Raw genomic sequence first — 18,475 nt, forward strand, 5'->3', positions numbered from 1 at the left:
GAGGGACTTGATCAGAGCTGCTCCCTTCCCTCTCTCTACTGTCCAAAGATGACATTTTTTCACATCATCCCACCCTCTGCCCAGCAGCCCAATGGGAGTGCTTCCTTCCTCCCATGACTGGGGTAAGGGGGCTGCAGGGGAAGATGGTATGGGGTTGGGGCCGGCACTCCATCTCTAAAACGTTCACCAGCACTGCTCCAGGAGGCCAGATAGACTTTTTAATATTTTAGTTACTAGTAATAATAGAGGTGGTCAGAGAGTAGGGAATAGAAGTCAGGCCCCGAAGTCAGGAGCACCAAAGTTCAAATTCTGCTTCCGACAAGAGTGGCTGTGTGACTTGGACATAGTCAACCCTTGACAGCACTCTGAGAGATAGACAAAAGACCAGCTGCAGGTCTGCCATGACTGAGTAAGTTTCCAACTCCAGAATTCCCTACACCAGTGAATTAATCAATCTGTGCTCTCCAATCTTCAAAAATGAAGGAAGTAATGGGCAGCTGCCTGCCTCAATATATTGAAAGCCAGCTCTAAATATGGGAGGTCCTGGGTTCAAATCTTGCCTCAGATACTTCCTAGCTGTGTGTCCCCAGGCAAGTCATTTAACCACAATTGCTTAGCTATTACCGCTCTCCTGCCTTTACACAGTATTGATTCTAACATGGAAGGTGAGGGTTAAAAAAATGAAGTTTCATGGTGTAATTAAATGAAAAATAGACTTAAGGGTCATAAGACCTGGGTCCAAGTCCTTTCTCTTACAAGTTGTAGGACTTTGGTCAATGTCAAATCCATTTGAGTCTTTTCTTTATCTGTAAAATGGGTTTTGTTACATCATATTTCGTTATATTATATTGTATTATCTTTTCAGTCATTTCCAGCTCTTCATGACCCCAATTGGGGTTTTCTTGGCAAAGATACTGGCATGGCTGGCCATTTCCTTCTTTAGCTCATTTGATAGATGAGAAAAGCAAGGCAAAAGGGTGAAATGATCTTCCCAAGATCACACAGCTAGTCAGTGTCTGAGGCTAGATTTGAACTCAGGTCTTCCTGACTTCAAGCCTAGCACTCTATCCACCTAGCTGCCCCTATACTATATTACAACATGTCATATAATATATTATAGTACATTGTATCATATGGAGCATCAAGTATCTTCTCACATGTGCTATATTACATGATATTAATATTATAAAATTTTTATTAATTAATATCAATTATAATCAATCTCATGTACTAAATACTTACATACATACATGCCTAGAGGTAGATATAGATATCCAGCATTTATAAAGTGCTTAAATTTAAGACTTATAAAATTCTTCACAAATATTGTCTCATTTGATCCTCACAACAACCCTGGGAGTTCGTTGCTATCATTTCTCCCAAGGAGAAAACAGAGTGGGAGAGGCAAAATCCCCTGGCCAGCTAGTGTCTGGGGCAAGTTTTGAATTCAGATCTTCCTGACTCTAAGTCCCGTGTTCTATCTACTGTGCCACCTAGTTGGATAATAATGTTTGCACTCCAGCCTGCCAGGTTGTTATGAGAAAAATATTTGGAAGGCTTTTGAAGGTGCCATTGGCACATGATCGAGTATAATTAAAACAAGACAAGCCTGTCCTGCACAGTCACAAATTCCAGAGGGTAAGGAATACCACCTCTCTAGCTGATGGGCTGTGCAGATAGTGGATAATGGAGCTTCAGAAAGAAGAGAAAGCCAGCAAGAGTGATGAGAGCCAAGCAAATGAATGGCAGGTATTGTCTCAAGAAGGACACTGGATCTGGAGTCCAAGAATTTGGGCTCAAGTCTCAAATCTGTCTTTTACTTGCTATGGCACCTTGGGCAGGTCATCTCCCCTTTCTGGGCCTCAGTTTCCTTATCTGAAAAATGAGGTTGGGTCAGATGACGTCTAGGGTCTCGTCTAGCTTTGATATGCCATGATGCTATGACTCATGGTTTCATGTGCATTGTGTAAAGCATATTTCATCCTCTCTGTGATTCTTTCCTTTTTCTTTGAATCTTCACGGTTTAGTTTGCTCTTTTCCTTGTTCACCTTTCTTTGAATTTCTTTAGAAAATGAGTCTATTAGGTGATGACTCAGTGGATTGAGAAGCAGGACTAGAGACAAGAGAGTTTAGGTTCAAATCTGAGCTTGGTACTTCCTAGGTGAGTAACCCCAATAAGTCGCTTAACCCCAGTTGCCTAGCCTTTACTGTTCTTCTGCCTTGGAACTGATCATTAGTATCAGTTCTAAGACAGAAGGTAAGAGTTAAAAAATGTAACTGGGAAATATTTAACAAAAAAATAATAAAGTGTCAAAAAGATTCACTTTCATGAATTCAAATCTGGCCTCAGATACTTCTTAGCTGTGTGACCCTGGACAAGTCACTTACCCCTTATAGCCTAGCCCTTACTGCTCGCTCTTCCATCTTGGAACCAATACTTGTATCTATCCTAAGACAGAAGGTAAGGGTTTTTAAAAATCCACAGCAGATTGCTTGCCCTCTTAGAGAGTGGGAAGTGGAGGGAGAGTAGGAAGGATGGAGAAAATCTGGAACTTAACAATTTGTTTAAAAGAATGTTAAAATAGTTTTTTACATTTAATTGGTGGGGGAAATAAAATACTTAAAGAAAGGATTCTGACATGATAAAACATGTATGACCCAGATCAAATTGCTTGACAGCTCCAGGAAGGGGGAGGGAAGGGAGAAAGGGAGACAATTTGGATTGTATACCTTTGTAAAACTTATATGGAAATTTGTCATTATAGTAATTGGTAAAAAATAAAATAAAAACTTTAAAAATAAGCTGAGGCATAATGGAAGGAGGTCTAAACTTGGAGAAAAGATCACAGGAGTTGGCCACATGACTCTGGACAAGTCAACTTCTCAGGGTTCCAGGCAACTCTCTAAGACCGTAAGGTACAGGGGGCAGCTGGGTGGCCCAGTGGATGGAGAGCCAGGCTTAGAGATGGGAGGCCCTGGGTTCAAACCTGACCTCAGACACTTCCTAGCTGTGTGACCCTGGGCAAGTCACTTAATCCCCATTGCCTAGCTCTTATCACTCTTCTGCCTCAGAAGCAATGCACAGTATTGATTCTAAGACAAAAGGTAAGGGTTTAAAAAATAAAAAGACTGTAAGGTACAGGGGAGCCAAGGCCATTCGTGGCATGTGTTGAATTCAGAGTCAGAGAAGTTATGCTTGGAACCCCCATTCCCCAACCCCGCTGGACCTTGTCCAACTCCTTTACTGTCTCACACTCTGCCTCTGTTTCCTCTTCTATAAAATGAGGAAATTTGAGCAGATGCCCTCTAACGTCTCTTCCTGATTTAAGTCTACGAGAACTTGAGCTCTCCATGGTGAGTATCAAAGACCTAAATCTTGTCCCCCATTTCCCTCTGGCTCATGCTCAATGGACGGATCACCAAAGCAATGGGGATGAACCACATGGCCTGCCAATGTGATGGAGGACTAAAGACTGAGCCCCATTGGCCAGTCTGTCCATCACAATCAGGAAAAAGGCAAAGGTTCTAGTGAGACCCAGTTACATTCAGGAATTAATAACTGGTTAGGTGGGGATGATACCCCTCCAGGAAAGGGCTTGTGATCTAGGATTCTATGATACTACACAGAAACTTGTTTTATTTGGGGTGGGGGAGGATCTTACCTTTAAAACAAGGTCTGAATTTTCATGCCTTCCAATGGTTGTATATTTTCTCAGGAAAATAAAGCCTTCAGAACACTTTAAAAAAGCTTTCATTCTTGATGTTCTCCCTAGAAGGTTTTCATCAAAAAATTAATTTAGTTAGGAAAAGGCAGTCTTGAAATGACTCAGTAGTGTACAGTGTTTGGGCTAACCAGAATCTATCAACATGATAATATTTACAGAGATCAGAGAAGAGCGTTTGTTGAAGTTAGCAGAGAAGGGGGTGGCTATGAGTCAGCTGAGCTATAATCGCATTCTTGCAATAGTAGGATGTAGGGCAGAGGTACTCAAAGGGTGGTCGGTGGACCCTTGGGCCCCCCACTGCCATCCCCAAATGCTTTGGGGGCCTGAGAGGTCAAAGCTATTTTCATAATAATATCAGGACATTATTTGCCTATTGAAATCCTCTTCCTTTTCCAGATTTTCCTCTCCTACTTCAACCAAAAGTATCTCACAAGAGTCTGAATGCAGAAACAGATTGGAGAATCCAGATGTTTTCTAGTAAGCCAGGTTTTAATGAAATCGAAAAGTCAGTCAATCAAACATTTATTTAAGTGCCTACTATGTGCCAGACACTGTACCATGCTGTCAGAATACAAAATGGGGCAAAAGAGAAAAAAGAAAAAAAAATGGGGCTTACAATTTAATGGGGGTAACAACATGCAAATGAATGATATATATGTATAATAATATTATATATGTGTGTGTACATATATACATACACACCAATAGCATGCAATACACTGGCTAAATAAGAGATAATTAACATAGGAAAGACACTAGAAATATAGGGAAGACTTCCTGTAAAAGTTGCAGTTTTAGCTAGGTGAGGGTTTGGAATCAGGAAGACTTATCTTCATGAGTTCAAATCTAGCCTCAGATACTTCCTAGCTGTGTGACCCTGGGAAAGTCACTTAACCTTGTTGGCCTCGGTTTCCTCATCTATAAAATGAGCTGGAGAAGGAAATGGCCAACCACTCCAGTGTTTTTGCCAAGAAAACATCAAATGAGATCACAGGGAGTTGGATAGCACTAAACAACCAAAAAATAAAGGAAGCCAGGGAGACCAAGAAGCTGAGATAAGAGGGATGGAGAGCATTCCAGGCAGGAGAAACAAGAGCCAGAAAACAATGCCTGTGGCTGAGTGTCTCACTTGTGGGACAGCCTGGAGGCCACTGTCACTGGATCAGAGTATGGGTTTGGATGTAAGAAGCCTGGGAAGGTAGGAGGGATCTGGGTTGGGAAGGGCTCTGAACGACAAACAGAGGATTTCACATTTGATTCTGGAGGCAATGGGGAGCCACTGGAGTTTACTGAGTTGGGGGATGACGTGATCAGACTTGAGTTTTGGGGAAAAATCCCTTCAGTGGCTGAATGAGGCTAGATTGAAGGGGGAGAGACTTGGGGCAGGTAGACCCCACCCCCCCGCAGGCTACTGGAATGGTCCAGAGGGAAGGTGATGAGGGTCTGCACTAGAGTAGTGGCAGGTACCAAAGGAGAGAAGGAGGCACATTAAGGAAGATGCTGCAAAGATGAAAGCCTTGACAACATATTAGATATCATGGTGGGAGGTAGAGGATAGGATGGGGAGAGTCCAGTATAACTCCTAGATTGTGAGCCTGGGGAACTGAGGGGGGGGGGCGTGTCTCCTCTACAGTGACAGGGAAGATAAGGGGAGTCTTTAGGGGAAAGATGAGTTCCATTTTGGACATGTTGCATTCAATAGCTCAACTGGATAAATCTGGCCTCAGACACTTCCCAGCTGGGTGACCCTGGGCAAGTCACTTCACCCCCATTGCCTAGCCCTTACTGCTCTTCTGTCTCGGAACCAACAAAAAGCAAGATTCCAGGACAGAAAGTAAGGATTTGAAAAAACAAAATCAGATCCCAATGACCCACTTTATGGTAACAGTAGCTAGAATCCAGTAGCCTATTCATTGGACATTTCAGGGCCAAACAGCTTCATTTCCCCAGTCGCTTGCCTTAATTTTCCATGATGCTTTGTTCGGAGCTATTTGGCTATATTGAACTCTCTCCCTTAGAATGTTCTTAAGCTCAGATTTTCCCCATTCTAGAGCTTTTCAAACTATGTGCTGAAATTCTTATTTTAATTGAAAAAGCCCAAGGATGCTGGCCTTGCAAGTCAGGAGAGCTGGGTTGGAATCCCCATTGTGTAATTGCCTGGCTTTATGGCGATGAGATTCCAGCCTTTCTGGGCTTTGATTTCTTCACCTGTAAAATGGGGTGAACCTTAGCTGCACTTGCTGTCAGGAGAGTGCTTTGTAACTCTCATAGTGGTACCTAAGGGGAGGCTGTTATGGCCATTTATCTTTCTTTGGATCAAATTCTGTTGCCCTCTCTCTCCTCTTCATCCTGTTTGTCCTCAGGTGCTCCCAAGGCCTATACTAGCTCCATCAAGCTTCTCAGAACCTTAGGACTAAGTTTCTGTAACTTTGGAAAGTCTGCAATGGCTCTCTATGATCCTTAAGACTAAATGATGGTCAGGATGATGCCTATTTATGTAGTTGTCATAGAATCATATTGGTTAGTTGTTATTCTTTCCCTGACATTGCTGAAGGAGATATATATATATATATATATATATAATAGCTACTAATCAATATAATTCTGTGATATATATCTACATATATATATATATATATCAATCACAGAAGAGAGGGTTGGACTCGATTTTCTCTAAGCTCCCTTCCAATTCTAAATCTGTGGTTTAGAATTCCAGTATATTAGCAACTCTCCATCGCTTTAAGTAGTCCATTAGAATCTATATTAGAGGGGGCAGTTGGGTGGCTCAGTGGATTGAGAGCCAGGCCTAGAGACAGGAGGTCCTGGGTTCAAATCTGGCCTCAGACACTTCCCAGCTGTGTGACCCTGGGCAAGTCACTTCACCCCCATTGTCTAGCCCTGACCACTCTTCTGCCTTGGAGCCAATACACAGTATTGACTCCAAGACGGAAGGTAAGGGTTAAAAAAAAAAAGAATCTATATTAGACTTGGAGTCAGAGGACCAGGGTTCAAACAAGTCAAGACATCATGCCATGATATCATTGATCTTCTTCAAAAATGAAGGACAAACAGCAGTTCAGTGATAACACTTAATACTTGTCAGAGGTCGATAACTCTATCTAAGACAGAGCAGGTACTCAAATGTCAGTTGAGTGACTCTGCCCCTTGTGACATTGGGCAAGTCTTTGGGCCTCAGTTTCCTTGTCTGTAAAATGGAGGTGTTGGACTAGATGGCCCCTGAGGTCTCTTTTAGCTCTAGATCTGTGACCCTATAAAGACAGTGGGGAGTTCATCTGTTTGGGGAAGAAGTTCCCCACCTTAACAAAAAAATAGAGAGATGTTGGTGAACAAACAAATCATCACCAGAGCATCACCTCCCTTGCCCCCAAACTAGTTGAAGAGGAAAGGTGCCCTTGTAGATGTCCGCACAGGCTCAGTCTAGAGAGATGAGGAAGGGAGCAGGGTTTGCATTCTAGGAAGGATTCTAACATTCTTCTTCTCTAGGCTCCAACTCCTCCTGAAGAAGTCGAGGGACATGTCCAAAGCTTAGAGATCACACCTGAAGGCATGAGCGTGTACCCCTAGGAGGTCAAGGACAAGAAGGCAGGTCCCCCCCCCCCCCGGGTTTACTGAGTGGCTACTTTTTGTGGGAGGAAAGAACAACAGGACACAAAGTGTGGACCCAGCGACTGGACCAGTTGTGGTAGGTTAACACAATGCAAGATTATTGAACTGTAAGAAATGATGACTATGATGGACACACGAAGGAGGAACACTAAATAGGACGCCTTCAGCAATGTCAGGGGAAGAATAACAACCAACCAATACAATTTAAGGGTTGTGAAACCATAATGAACACACTTGGCTTTAAGGAAGAGATAAAAAGAATCCACTGCCAAGGCTTATTTGAAGAAGTGATGGATGATGAACACTATAGACATAGAAGAGCTGACTTAGTTGATGTGCCAACTGGGTTTGCAAAGTTGCTTTTTTTCTGTCTCTCTTTTAGTTTTTTGTTATAAAGATGGCTTTCTGGTAGGGAGAAGAGGGAAAGAAATATTGTATAGTGTATGTAGGTGATGGAAAAATAAATGTTATCAATAAAAATTGAGAAAGAGAAAGTAAGAAAAGAAAAGAGTGAGGGAAGGGAATAGAAAGGGAAGGAAAGGGGAGGAGAAAGGAAGGGAAAGACAGCTGGGTGGCTTAGTGGATTGAGAGCCAGGCCCAAAGATGGGAGATCCTGGGTTCAAATCCAGCCTCAGACACTTTCTAGCTGTGTGACCCTGGGTAAGTCACATAACCCCCATTGTCTAGCCCTCACTTACTGCTCTTCTGCCTTGGAACCAATACACAGTATTGATTCTAAGACAGAATTCTGGTCAGGGTTTAAAAATAAATAAATATCAATAAATTAAAATAGTTTCCAGAGAATTTTAATCCTAATAGGAGTCTTAAATGTCAGAGGACTTCCATCCATTGTGATGATGGTAGTAAGTGGTAGAAAATAGTGTAGTGAGGAGATAGTGTCTGGAAGCAAGGCTGGGGAAATCTTTTTTTTTCTGTTAAAAAAAAACAACCTAGGGAAGAGTTTGGGGGATTAAAAACAAGCACAAAACAAACAAATTCTAGAGTCTGTTTGCCAGAATGCCATCCCTTGGGAAAAAGAATTAAAAAAGGAAGAAAGGAAGAGAGAAACGGTATGCTTTGTGATGGACTCTAGTCAATATAAAATACAGAAATGGCAGTGAAATGATAGCCAACAAGCCCTCTTGAGGACAAAAACTGTGTCTCTCATAATCTTATATCTCCCTTTGCCTAGCACACTGTTCTGCCCATGATGGCATTAAATAATTGTTTGTGGAAGGCAGCAAAGAAGGGAGAAGACATCTAGGTTCCCTTCCTTCCTTCCCTATTCTCCTTAAATCTCAGGTGATTTATTCAAAGGCTTCTTTTTAATTTGCTAAAGAGGCAGTGCAGTATGGTGGGAAGAACGATAGATTTAGAATCAGAGAATCACAGACTGAATCAGAGATTCAAGACTGGAAGGGACCTTTGAGTTATTGGCCAATCCTCTCATTGAACTGATGAGGAAACAGATGAGGAGACAGAAGTGTTTCCCTCCCATCTGCAGTACATATTACCTGTGTGACATTAGTTAAGTCTCTTAACCTTCCTGGGCCTCAATTTCCTCAATTGTAAAATGAGAGTTTTGATGGAGTGGTGGCACGGTGGAACAGAGTGCTGTGCCTGGAGTCAGAAAGATCTGAATTCAAATGTGACCTCAGATACTATTGGGATTGGCAAGGAAGGTTTTGGAATCCTACATTAAAAAAAAAAAAGAATCCCCCTTCTTTTTTACAATACTTACTAGCTGTGTGACCCTGGGCAAGTCACTTAACCCTGTTGGCCTCAGTTTCCTCATCTGTAAAATAAGCTGGAAAAGGTAATGGCAAACCACTCCAGTATCTTTGCCAAGAAACCCCCAAAGGGCCTCAAAGAATTGGATGTGACTGGAAACAACTAAATAACAACAATTCTAGGACCTTAGGTGGCCTTCTTGACCAAAGAAAAATCATGTTGTAAGAGCCTTAGAAATGGGAGTTATCCACATTATTGCAATAGCCTACCTCAAAACACTGGGAAGTATAATGCGTAAAATAAATATTGTTTGCCAGTTTTCACCTAGAGACAACAAACCGAAATAGCTTTGCTAGAAATTCTCTTTTAGACCCCGTGGCCCACCTGCTATGCCGAGTCAAGTGAATACATTCATTTTAGGGACTAAAGAGGGGCTATTTAACTTCCAAACATAGTTAAGCCTGTTTTCTTAAGAAAGAATCAGAGGAAAGGAAAATATAGTTATTTAACCACAGCCCTAGAATTCTATCAACTCCACAAGGCAAACTTTCCACCCTGTCTCCCGTGGGTACTGTACCTGGCATGCAGCAGTTTGACAATAAATGTTTGCTAACGTCAATCAACATTCCAAGCTAGCAAATATTTACTCAACATATGTAATAGGCAGGGCAACAGGCGATGTAAGAATGGAAAGAGGGCCAGCTTTGCCCTCCAGAAGACCTGAGTTCAAGTTCTGCCCCTAATGCATACAAGCTGGGTGGGCATGGACAGTGCCCCTCAGATAACTCTTTAATATTATAAATCCCAAGAGAGTTGCTGAGTTTTATCACTGGAGCACAGATTATAGACTAATAGAAATGAGTCTCCAGTCAGGGAGGCCAATGCCCCCACTTTACAGATGAGAAAACTGAGGCCCAGGGAGCATAAATTCCTTGCCCAATTCCTTGCAAGGGGGCAGAGTTGGGATTTTGAACCCAAGACCTCTATTTATAAATCCAATATATATATATATATATACATATATATATATATTTTTTTTTTTAAGGTCCAGGATCCCAACCATTCTCTCTACCTACCACACATATGCCCTCCTAACCTGGGCACTCTGTTAGGTGTTGGGGGCATAAAAATGGAAAATGACATAGTCCTTAACTTCAAGAAGTATTTGAGTCTAACATGCCTACCAGGTTAATCCTGACTATTGCTTCCTTATAGTTGGTTGCATTTCATCCCCTCCATTAGACTGGGAGCTCCTTGAGGGCAGGGACTCCTTTTTTTATGTTTTTAAACCCTCACCTTCCACCTTAGAATCAATACTATATTGGTTCCAAGGCAGAAGAGTAGTAAGGGTTAGGCAATGGGGGTTAGGTGACTTGCTCAGGGTGAGGCAGTGTCTCAGGTTCTATTTGAACCCAGGACCTCCTAACCCTAGGCCTGGCTCTCTCAATCCACTGAGGTGTCCTGCTGCCCCTAGGGAATATATTTTGCCTTTCCTTGTATCCCAAGTGCCTAGTCCAGTGCCCAGCACACAGTAGGTGCTTAATAAATATGGGTTATTTATTTATTGTCTCCTTCATTAGAATGCGAACTTCATAAGGGAAGGGAAGGTGGTTGTGGCTCTCTTTGCATCCCCAATGCCTGGCACAAAGCAGATGTTTAATAAATTAAATTATATATAATTATATATTTAATTAAAGTATATATATAAATAATATATATTTATAGAAATATATTTATATAATATAAAACACATCCTAGATTGATATTAATTATATATAATAAATTAATTATTTGTTTAATAAATATTTGTTATTTACTTATTGTCTCCTAGAATGTGAACTTCCTAAGGGAAGGGAAGGCGGTTCTGGCTCTCTTTGCATCTCCAGGGCTTAGCCCAGTACTTGGCACACAGTAGGAGCTTATGAAATATTTATTGACTGACTATGAAAATGAAAAAATGAAAGGAGAGCATGAATGAATGAACAAATACTGTTGAGAATGGGATGGATGGGGAAACACGTGTCCAGTTTGGCCAGAGGTCGAGATCCAGATTCCCGCCAATCTGAGGCCACTGGCAGGCGCCAAGAAGGGAGGAAGGTGGTACTGGAGATGGGATGGCTGGGCGTCCTACGTGTGTCGGGAGGAGCCCAGACCCGGTTGGACGCAGCCCTTCCCTTGACCAGGTGGGGTGACCGCCACCTCCCGTGCCCCTTCCTGCCCTCCTTCCCCCCATCAGTCCTCTACTCACAGGACTGGAGGAGGCGCCCCGCCGGGGGGCGTCTCGGAGATCTAGAGGTAGGTGGCCAGCCGGAAACCCCGCGCGCTGCAGTCCTGTGTACGCCAGTCTCCATGGCAATCGGCGCAGATCTGGCCAGTCCTGGCTCCCGCAGGAAGGAGGGAGGGAGTGGAGCCCCAGCCCGGAACTTCGCTACGCTCAGGGTGAGACCGGGACCTGCCCCTCAGCCCTGTACCTAGGACCCTCCTCCAGTATCTGGATCTGGGGCAGGGAAAGGACCAGCCCCAGCTCCGGACAGTGGGAAGAGTTCTCGACTTCGGTGGGAGGAGCTGGGTTCGAATTCTAACCCAGTCACTAATGTGCTGGGTGACCTTGGCCGAATCCGTATCCTCTCTGAGTTTCAAGCGTCGTCATCTGTAAAAGGAAAGACTAAACGAGTCTTCCTATCCTTAAACTTAGATCCAAGGATGCTAGGCAGGTGCGGCTGGGATGTGATCCGCCAGACTCCACAGTCCCTGCCTTCTCAGAGGAGCAGTCTTTCCCACCTAATTCACTCCCGAAGCCCCTAAACCTGCGTCCAGCCTCCCCTCGGCTCCTTCCCCTGCTCAGCTCTCTCCTGGGGCGGTGGGCACGTCCCTGCCTCATCCTCTGAGCCGCCTCCTCCCCCAGCGCCTGCCTCCGACTCACTTCTGGGATTTCAGGCTTCCCAGGTGCTTTCTAAACAAAACATGTTTTACCCAGAGCAACCCAGGAGACAAACATGCTTCTGCGGACTCCAAGGAGGGGCCAAAGGCAGGCAGGCCACCCATGGTCCCTGACTAAGAGAATGGCAGTCACCTTTCTCCAAAGGCTTTCCCCACAAGCAGCCTGGGAGGCAGGCGGTGTGAGAATTTCAAGCCTTTTTTTACAAGTGAAGAAACTGAGGCTCAGGGCTTACTGACCCAGTGGAAATGACTTAGGCACAATTCCATTCAAACATTGAGAAAGGCCCCCCCCCCTAGGATCATGGGGCCATAGATTTAGAGCCAGAAGGTGAATCATCTCCAGCCAGACTCCCTTCATTTTTCAGAAAAAAAAAAAAAACTGAGACCCACAAAGGTGAAATCATTTGTCCTACATAACATAGGTAGTAGATTTGAACTCAGGTCTTAGGGTTCCACGTTCATCAGTCTTTCCACTTCTCCTTAGAGCTAGAAGTCATCTTGGAGGTTATCTTGTCCAATCCCTTCATTTTTACAGAACTGAGACCTAGGACACTTAACTAACCAAGGTCATACATGTGGTAGGAATGGCAGAGCCAGAATTTGAATCCAACTCCTCTGACTCCCAAGCCAGAGTTCTTACTGCTGCACCTTAGTGCAGAAAATCTGAAGTGAACAAACAGTGGCATTAGCTAGAAATGTTCTCTCTTCCCCTCTAGACTCCCCGGCATCCTTCAAAGCTTAGCACAGGTGCTACCTGCTTCCCGGTGACTTTTCCTAATCACTATTCCCTTCTCCCTGTGGTTTGTAAACCTTTACCTTCTGTCTGAGTGTCGATTCTAAGACTAGAGAGCACCAAGGGCTAGTTAGGCATCCATTGGGCTACCTGGCCCCTCATCATTGAATGGAAGGAAATTACTTTGCATTGACTTTCACATGATCTATTGACATCAATCAACCAATAAATTGGAGTCATTAAGCCACGGAGATGTGAAATCTCTGATCCCCCAGGGGAATGGCCACTCTTTGGGGGGAGAGACTCACTCTTTAAAAGTGGATTCTCCATTTCTAGCAAAAATGTCTGGCTACTAAGAAATGCCAATTTTATTATCTGCCCATGCCCCTGGAGCCCTCCTCTCTTCTTCACACTCCAATAGCATCCTCCCAGTCCCCCAGACTCACAATCTAGGGACCTATTCGATTCCTCACTCTCTCTCACTCCTCCATAGCTAATCTTTTGCCAATTTATATGGTTTCTACCTTTGTAACATCACTCAAATACACCCCCTTCTCTATGACACTGCCCCCACTCTGCTGCAGGCCCTCATGACCTCACACTTGGGCTGCTGCAATAGCCTGCAGGGGGGGTCAGCCTGCCTCCTGTCTCTCCTTTTCTGGTCCCTCCTTCATCCCTGCCAAATTAGCTCTGACCATGCCACACACACCTCCTCTCCCACCCCATTCATTAAATTTCAGTGGCTCCTTATCACTTCTAGGATGAAATATAAAATCCCATTTGGCTTTTAAGGTTTTTTACAGCAACAGTAACAAAGGGGACAGCTAGGGGGCTCATCAGATAGAAAGCCTGGTCTGAAGTTGGAAGGACCTGTGTTTAAATGTGGCCTCTGACCCTTCCTAGCCGTGTGACCCTGGGCAAGTCATTAAGTCTTCTTTGGCCTTGATTTCCTTACCTTTATTTTCTATTTTATTTTTTTAAACCCTCACCTTCCATCTTGGAATCAATACTGTGTATTGCTTCCAAGGCAGAATAGTGGTAAGGGCTAGACAATGGGGGTTAAATGACTTGCCCAGGGCCACACAGCTGGGAAATGTTTGAGGCCAGACTCGAATCTAGGACTTCCCATCTCTAGGCTCAGCTCTCAATCCACTGAGCCACCTAGTTGCCTCATGTGGACAGCATCTTGAAGCCAATTACTTCTTTTCTTTTTTGAACCCTTACCTTCCATTTTGGAATCAATACTGTGTATTGGTTCCAAGGCAGAATAGTGGTAAGGGCTAGACAATGGGGGTCAAGTGACTTGCTCAGGGTCACACATCTGGGAAGTGTCTGAGGCCAGATTTGAACCCAGGACCTCCCGTCTCTAGGCCTGGCTCTCCATCCACTGAGCTACCCAGCTGCCCCCTCTCATTATCTTTAAAATAAAACAATTGGCCAAAAGATACCTGAGATCTCTTCTAGATTTAATTGTATGATCTTTGCCCAATTCCCTTATTTTATTGATGAAGAAACTGAAGCTTAGAGAGTAGGACCCTTTCCCAAGATCACAAAGCTTACAAAAGCCAGAGGAAGGATTTGAAATGAGGCCCTTTGACTCAAGAGCAGTGATTTTTCTGGATTAGAGGAGGACATTAGTAGAAGTCACTGGAAAATCTCTTTAAAAGAAGAAAAAGACCCCACAAGTTGTTATGCTGCCTTTTTTTTTTCTTCTGTGAGGGGATTAGAGTTTAAATGCCAAAAAGAAGCAGATTCATAAGATCTTAGGGGTTAGAGCTGAAGTCAACTTTTTTCTTTAATTTTTTAAACTGATCTTTCTCTTTCTCTCTCCCTCTCTTCTTCTTCTTTCTTTCTTTCTTTCTTTCTTTCTTTCTTTCTTTCTTTCTTTCTTTCTTTCTTCTTCTTCTTCTTCTTCTTCTTCTTCTTTCTTCTTCTTCTTTCTTCTTTCTTCTTCTTCTCCTTCTCCTTCTCCTTCTCCTTCTTCTCTTTCTCCTCCTTCTCTTTCTCCTCCTTCTCTTCCTTCTCCTTCTCCTCCTTCTTCTTCTCCTTCTTCTTCTTCTTCTTCTTCTTCTTCTTCTTCTTCTTCTTCTTCTTCTTCTTCTTCTTCTTCTTCTTCTTCTTCTTCTTCTTCTTCTTCTTCTTCTTCTTCTTCTTCTTCTTCTTCTTCTTCTTCTTCTTCTTCTTCTTCTTCTTCTTCTCCTCCTCCTCCTCTTCCTCCTCCTCCTCCTCCTCCTCCTCTCTCTCTGTCTCTCTCTGTCTGTCTCTCTCTGTCTCTCTGTCTCTGTCTCTGACTCTCTGTCTCTTTCTCTCCTTCCCTCCTTCTCTCTCTCTCCTCTCTGCCTCACACTTTCCTCTTACTCAGCTAGCCATCTCTTGAGACAATAGATAAAAAAGGAAAAAACTAAGCAATACAGCAGTAGAGTGTGATAATACATGCAGTATTCCACACCTGTAACCTGTCACCTCTGCAAAGAACAGATGGAAGTGTATTTTCTTCTTTCTTTTCCTGGAGCAAGCTTGGTGTTTGGTCTTTCTTTTTGAAAAATCATTGATACCTTTTGTTTTTATATTATTTTCAATTCACAATCTCTCTCCTCCTCCTCTTCCTCCCAGAAAGCCATCCCTTACCATAAAGGATTAAAAAAACCACCCAGCTCTGTGTAAAATTAGCCATCACATCAACAGCCTAATGTGCAGGGTTCTACATCCACCAGAACACAGTTGGGGTGGATTTTCTAATCTTTAAAAGAAAGGTCATCACTTTTCCCTAAAAGAGCTGTGGACAACAACTAAGGCTAAAGCTGGGAGTGATGGATATACTATAGTTATTATTGAGAAGTAAATTCTTTGAGCAGAAACAAGAAGAAAACAGAAACTCCCAGTAGTTACCCAATAAATTGACAAGCTGGGTGGAGATGGAATAACTGGTGAAAGCCTATTCTATGTATCATCAACTCAGCTTACTAGTAAAAACATTCAGTTCAGTACAGATGCTAGGATCGTGAAGAAGCTTTTATGTAGTTATTGAGACAGAAAAGGGCCATCAAAATGTACAGTTCCAGAGCTGGGACTTACCCTGATGACCAAATGGGTTTCCCACACATCTGTGCTGCTTTGCCAGGTTTCTGTTTTTTTTTTTTTTTTGAACCCTTACCTTCCATCTTGGAGTCAATACTGTATATTGGCTCCAAGGCAGGAGAGTGTAAGGGCTAGGCAATGGGGGTCAAGTGACTTGCCCAGGGTCACACAGCTAGAAAGTGTCTAAGGCCAGATTTGAACCCAGGACCTCCTGTCTCTAGGCCTGGCTCTCAATCCACTGAGCTACCCAGCTGCCCCCGCCAGGTTTCTGTTTGACCACTGTCTCCTATGGATACTGATTATATTGTTGAGAGTGTGTGACCCAGGCTTATTTGTGGACGGATATATTTATTATTTCTGCCTTTGTCCTATATTGTATTGCTGTTGTTTTTACTTTATTGCTAAATAAATGGTCAAGTTTGAGATCTAAATACAGGGAAGCTAGGGGGTGCATTGGATAGAGTGTGAGGCCTGAAGTATGGAAGACTCATCTTCCTGAGTTCAAAACTGGCCTTAGATAGTTACTAGCTGAGTGACCCTGGGTAAGTCACTTAACACTTTGTCTCAGCTCCTCATCTGTGAAAGAAATGGCAAGCCACTCCAATATCTTTGCCAGGAAAACCCCAAAAAATGCAGTCCCATGAAGAGTTGGACACAACTGAAATATCCAAACAAAAAAGATCTAAATTATCATAGTGAGTGGCTGGGTTTGGGTAAATGGAATCACTCTAGTGGGAACTCAAGAGCTATAGTGATTAGTAGGGGGAGCATATTTTCCCACAAGTTTGCCTCCAGAACCCTGAGAAAGTTGGAGTGTAGTTTCTTTAGGAAATCAGACCTGTCAGTGTGAGAACAAGTTGGGGCACCCAGAGATTGAAGGGGAGGCATCTACCCTGAGGCATTCCAGTCAGGCTTAAATATGAATGTATATGCACATATACTTATATATACACATATATACATATTCTCTGTGCGTGTGTGTGTGTGTTTCTGGGTGTATTTTCATGTGAGGAAATCTAGTAAGGGAAGGGTGCATGGCTGAAAGAATTTAAGTAAAAATCAATGGAATTAGAAACAAATGGGTTCAAGAAACATCACACATGGTATAGAGTAGTGATGGTGAACCTTTTAGGGACTAAGTGCCCAAACAGCAACCCTCACACTGAATGTGAGTGAACCCCTTCTCTTACCCCAGAGAGGAGAGGGAGGAAGCACTTCCATTGGACTTCTGGGCAGAGGAATGGGTAATGTGAGAAATATCCTTACGTGTAAAGAGGGGGAAGGGAGCAGCCCCCTCTGGCATGCTCTAGCATGCGCACCATAGGTTTGCCAACCTGGGTATAAAGGCATGTTATATAAAAGTGATGTGAAACCAATGATGAGTATTTGCTAAAACTCTCTCTGCTAAAAGAATAATTTCTTGATTTTGCTTAAAGATAATTTAATCCTTCAAAAGGAAAAAGTACCAGTCCTGTATCTGTTTCTCATCAATAAATATAAACTGGTTATTGGAGTGGAAATGATTGGAATCCTGGGGAGAAGTGACATTGATTCACACATTTAATGAGCAATTTTAAGTGTCCATCATATATGAGGCATTGAGGATACAAAGATGAAACAAAAAAATTCCCATCTTGTAGTTTGTGACCAGTTCATTCAAACCTGTCATTGGATTTATGATAGAAGAGAGGAAAGAATTTAAGTAAAAATCAATGGAATTAGAAACAAATGGGTTCAAGAAACATCACACATGGTATAGAGCAGTGATGGTGAACCTTTTAGGGACTAAGTGCCCAAACTGCAACCCTCACACTGCATGTGAGTGAACCCCCTCCCTTACTCCAGAGAGGAGAGGGAGGAAGCACTTCCATTGGACTTCTGGGCAGAGGAATGGGTGATGTGAGAAATAATCTTACATGTGGAAAGGGGGAAGGGAGGAGAGGAATATTCTGATAGCTTAGATTTAAAACAGATTTCAGAGTATTCAGAGGAAGGGTAAATGGGATGGGATGGACTAAAATTCTACCATAAACATTAGTCACATTAGCCTAGCATGAACGGGAAGTCCTCAGGAAGTGATTAAACAACAAAGATCTAAATTACCACTGTCAGCGGCTGGGTTTGGGTAAATGGAAGCACACTGGTGGGAGCTCAAAAGACAGATGTGGATACACAGGGAAATCACCAATGAAGTTACATTTTTTAAAAAACTTTATTTTTCTGCATGTAATGCCCAGTGGATTTACGCATCGCCTATGGGGGGGGGGGGAGAAAATGATCTATGTCTTTAATGAATAATGCTTGGAAATTATCAAATAAAATATAAAAAAACCTTTATTTTTCTGGATCAGACAAGAATTATCATGTAAAACACTTCCATATTGGTCATTGTTGTGAGAGAGCACTCATACAAAACCACAACCACAAAATAAATCTGTGAATACGCTAACGATGGCGTGCTTTGACCTGAGTCTATCTGACTCCAAAAGTTCTCAGGCTATATTTTTAAAAGACATACAGAAGTTAGAAGCAAAAACTAGAGGAAGAATTCCAAAGCAGGTTAAGATCCCTTAAGAATAGGGTCAGGAATATGAAATCTCTGATTGGATCAAGCAACCATTCAGTTATCCTTTGATGGAAT

General features: G+C 42.9%; 1 protein-coding gene and 1 long non-coding RNA gene across 5 annotated transcripts in view; one reads left to right on the forward strand and one right to left on the reverse strand.

Moving 5' to 3' along the window:
- The window catches only part of LOC130453592 (forkhead-associated domain-containing protein 1-like), a 63,580-nt gene extending 50,300 nt beyond the window's left edge, over positions 1 to 13,280 (reverse strand). Inside the window, exons 1-3 of one of the 4 annotated variants that reach the window (XM_056825267.1) lie at positions 13,203 to 13,280; positions 11,332 to 11,733; positions 3,663 to 3,769 (exon numbers count right to left, since the gene is read on the reverse strand). In XM_056825267.1, the coding sequence (XP_056681245.1) occupies positions 3,663 to 3,769; positions 11,332 to 11,434 (210 nt within the window). In that variant the 5' untranslated portion in view covers positions 11,435 to 11,733; positions 13,203 to 13,280. Of the gene's footprint in view, positions 1 to 3,662; positions 3,770 to 11,331; positions 13,177 to 13,202 lie in introns of those variants that run through there. The other 3 variants (XM_056825268.1, XM_056825265.1, XM_056825269.1) reach the window with 3 other exon arrangements.
- Positions 11,398 to 18,475, forward strand: part of LOC130458730 (uncharacterized) — a 9,038-nt gene continuing 1,960 nt past the window's right edge. The window contains exon 1 of the long non-coding RNA XR_008918131.1: positions 11,398 to 11,522. This is a non-coding gene — a long non-coding RNA (uncharacterized LOC130458730). The remainder of the gene's footprint in view (positions 11,523 to 18,475) is intronic.

This window comes from Monodelphis domestica, chromosome 4 (assembly GCF_027887165.1).
Source record: "Monodelphis domestica isolate mMonDom1 chromosome 4, mMonDom1.pri, whole genome shotgun sequence".
Lineage (NCBI taxonomy): Eukaryota > Metazoa > Chordata > Mammalia > Didelphimorphia > Didelphidae > Monodelphis > Monodelphis domestica.